Consider the following 2,600-nt stretch of genomic DNA (forward strand, 5'->3'; position numbering starts at 1 on the left):
TACCAAGAAAGGAACCCCAGTGGACCTGACAGACTCTGAATCATCAGATGAGGATGGAGCAGCACCACATCGCGCTCCCGCAGGAGGTGCTGGTGCAGCTGCCGGACGTATGAGACGTGATGAGATCACCCAAAACTACTTCTAAGTGAGTAATGATGACACAATGACACTGATTGGTGACTGACAGGGATGTTTATTTCTGTGTCATCAGGCATTGAGTGATCTCACGTTGTGACGTTAAAGTCCCTGCATGCACTTGTTTGTGTCACAGTGCACAGAGTAACAACAGACACTGAGTCTACATGGACTGTGTTGCATCACACATGGCCATTAGTCCCTTGTGTCCCTTCACCTCCTACGTGCACGGCCTGGTGCGCCTCGCTGTGTGCGCGCTGTGCCCTCCCTTGACTCATCCTCCACTGTGCTCTGTCGTGCACTCCTGCGTCTTTCCTGTGGTATTGGGGGAGTGATGCTGCTCCTGCTCGATTGTTCATCGGTGTCCGTGGCTGCAAGTGCACCTATGCCACCTGTGGCGGTTGCGCGCATCTGGTCCACCGCATGTGTGACCTGCACCAAGACACTGCCCACGTCCTGGCAGCAGTGGGCCATCTCGCGCTGCATGCCAACACATCTTCTGGCCAGCAAGGATGTGGCGGTTGTGTGGCGGTTCACAGCCCTTGTGTATAGGTCCAGCCGTGTGTGAAGGCGATGTCTGTCCCGGCGCCGCGCTGCCCTGTCCCTCGCTATCTCCCTGCACAGTCCCTCCAATGCACCAGTCATGGCCATCACTCCTGCGCGCAACTCGGTCATGTTGTGGTTATGTGCTGTCAGCTGCCGTTGTATTGACCTGATTCCCTTCACTTGCAGGCGCTGCTGCTTCAGCATGCTGCCCTCCAGGCCCGAGAACACCGTGTCCTCTTCAACAGGAGCAGTGCTGGTGGACGGCCGTTCCCTGCGTCTCATTCCTCTCCCTACTCTTGATTGTTCAGGGGACTGTGTTTGTTGCAGTCCTGCACGCTGCCTGTGCACTGGCTGTTGCTCCTCTGCTGTGTCTGGTGCCTGTGTCTCCAACAGTGGTAGTGGTGGGACAATTATGCGACGCCTGCATGGTGCTGTGTCGGCAGTTGTGGCTGCGCCCTGATCCTTCTGGCATGCCTGGTCCTCCATCTCAACTGTTGGCTCACATTCAGCCTCACTATCCTGTGTTGGTGGTGGTGCTGTGGATTAAATGACACACATTAGTACTGTGTCCTGTGTGGTATTTGTCATGCATTAGTTTCAAGCAATAGAATCTCATGGGTACTATCGGTCTATTTCTATCTCTGCATGATGGAGTCCTTCCTATTCCACCTGTCTGTGTCTCACTGGCAGAGTTATCAGTGCATGTGACTACGTTTCCCATAATGCATTACTGTGTGTGCTGTGTGACATTTACTGGAGTTGCAGTCAGGTTGCCTTTTGGGGGATGTGGGTGGTTTGGGGATGTAGCAGGGGGTCTTGCCATGCACCTTACCTTGTCTGGTGTCTGGGTGTTCTGAGCTGTCCAGGTCAGCCACTCCACTCACGCTCTCAGGCTGCAGTGTGCCCTCCACCAGCTCCTCCAGGGGTGTCGGTTCGGTTGCAGTGGAAGGGCCCCCACCGGTTTTTTTAGCCTCTGCCAGTCTTGTTGCCACCCTCTCCTTTGACCTCTGCCGCATGTCATACCATCTTTTACGTAGGTCCTCCACACTGCGGTGTGTGACACCAATGGCATTCACTTTCTCTTGGATGTCACTCCAAATCTTGCGCTTTCTGGCCTCAGGTACTCTCAGGGAACTTTTCCCAAATAGGAGATCATGGTTGCTGACCACCTCCTGTGTGAGGACCTCCAGCTCCCTCTCACTGAATTTCTGTTTCCTCTTCCTTGTTGGTTCCTCCTGCTGCTTTTCAGTCCCCTGGGAATCCATTTGACTGGTTTTCAAATGCAGAGCTTCACTGTTCTCCTCTCCACACAGGCTCTCAAACAGCTACTGGCTCACACACAGCTGCTGGCAATCAGGTGCAGCATGGGCAGTCACACTTCCTGGTTGTGATGTCATCATTCTGCACCTGAATTGCAGATTCCCAGATTTGCGATTCCTTAATAGCGTTCTCGCAATTAAGGAATCGCTATTAGGGTAATCGCACAATAATTCTGCGAATTTTTGCGCATCGCTAATTATTCGCTAAAATCTACCTACATAGCTATTTGCGATTCGGAATTTGCGATTCGCGAAAAATCGCAATTTCCGATTCGCAAATTCCATTCTACCTACATATGGCCCATAGTCACTTGGGAGTTGGTTGAGATGTTAAGTTTGGACTGCTGACTATTGCTGTGCTGCCCTTGTGTAAGGGAATTCAAAGTTGAAGACTGTTTATGCCCACATTCTTTTTCTATCTTTGTCAATTTTTTATTTTTTATTTTATTACTGCAGGGCTGCATGGTGCATTATCGAACATAGATATAATGGTGGGGAGTCCTGGAAGGGCACAGATTGCAATGTGTTGCTGTAACTGGATATGGCTGATATATATGTCCAGGAACATCAGGGGGATGAGCTCTGCCATAAAGATATGTA

General features: G+C 51.3%; 1 protein-coding gene across 1 annotated transcript; it reads right to left on the reverse strand.

The window, feature by feature from the left end:
* Positions 1–345: 345 nt before the first annotated feature.
* LOC146861295 (uncharacterized) lies at positions 346–2,108 on the reverse strand. Its single transcript, XM_085646418.1, has 2 exons — positions 1,514–2,108; positions 346–1,217 (listed from the first exon to the last, which is right to left on the reverse strand). The coding sequence occupies exons 1-2, from the start codon at positions 1,944–1,946 to the stop codon at positions 349–351; spliced, it is 1,302 nt and encodes a 433-aa protein (XP_085502544.1). The 5' UTR covers positions 1,947–2,108; the 3' UTR covers positions 346–348.
* Positions 2,109–2,600: the final 492 nt, after the last annotated feature.

This window comes from Triturus cristatus, chromosome 3_1 (assembly GCF_964204655.1).
Source record: "Triturus cristatus chromosome 3_1, aTriCri1.1, whole genome shotgun sequence".
NCBI classification, from domain to species: Eukaryota; Metazoa; Chordata; class Amphibia; order Caudata; family Salamandridae; genus Triturus; species Triturus cristatus.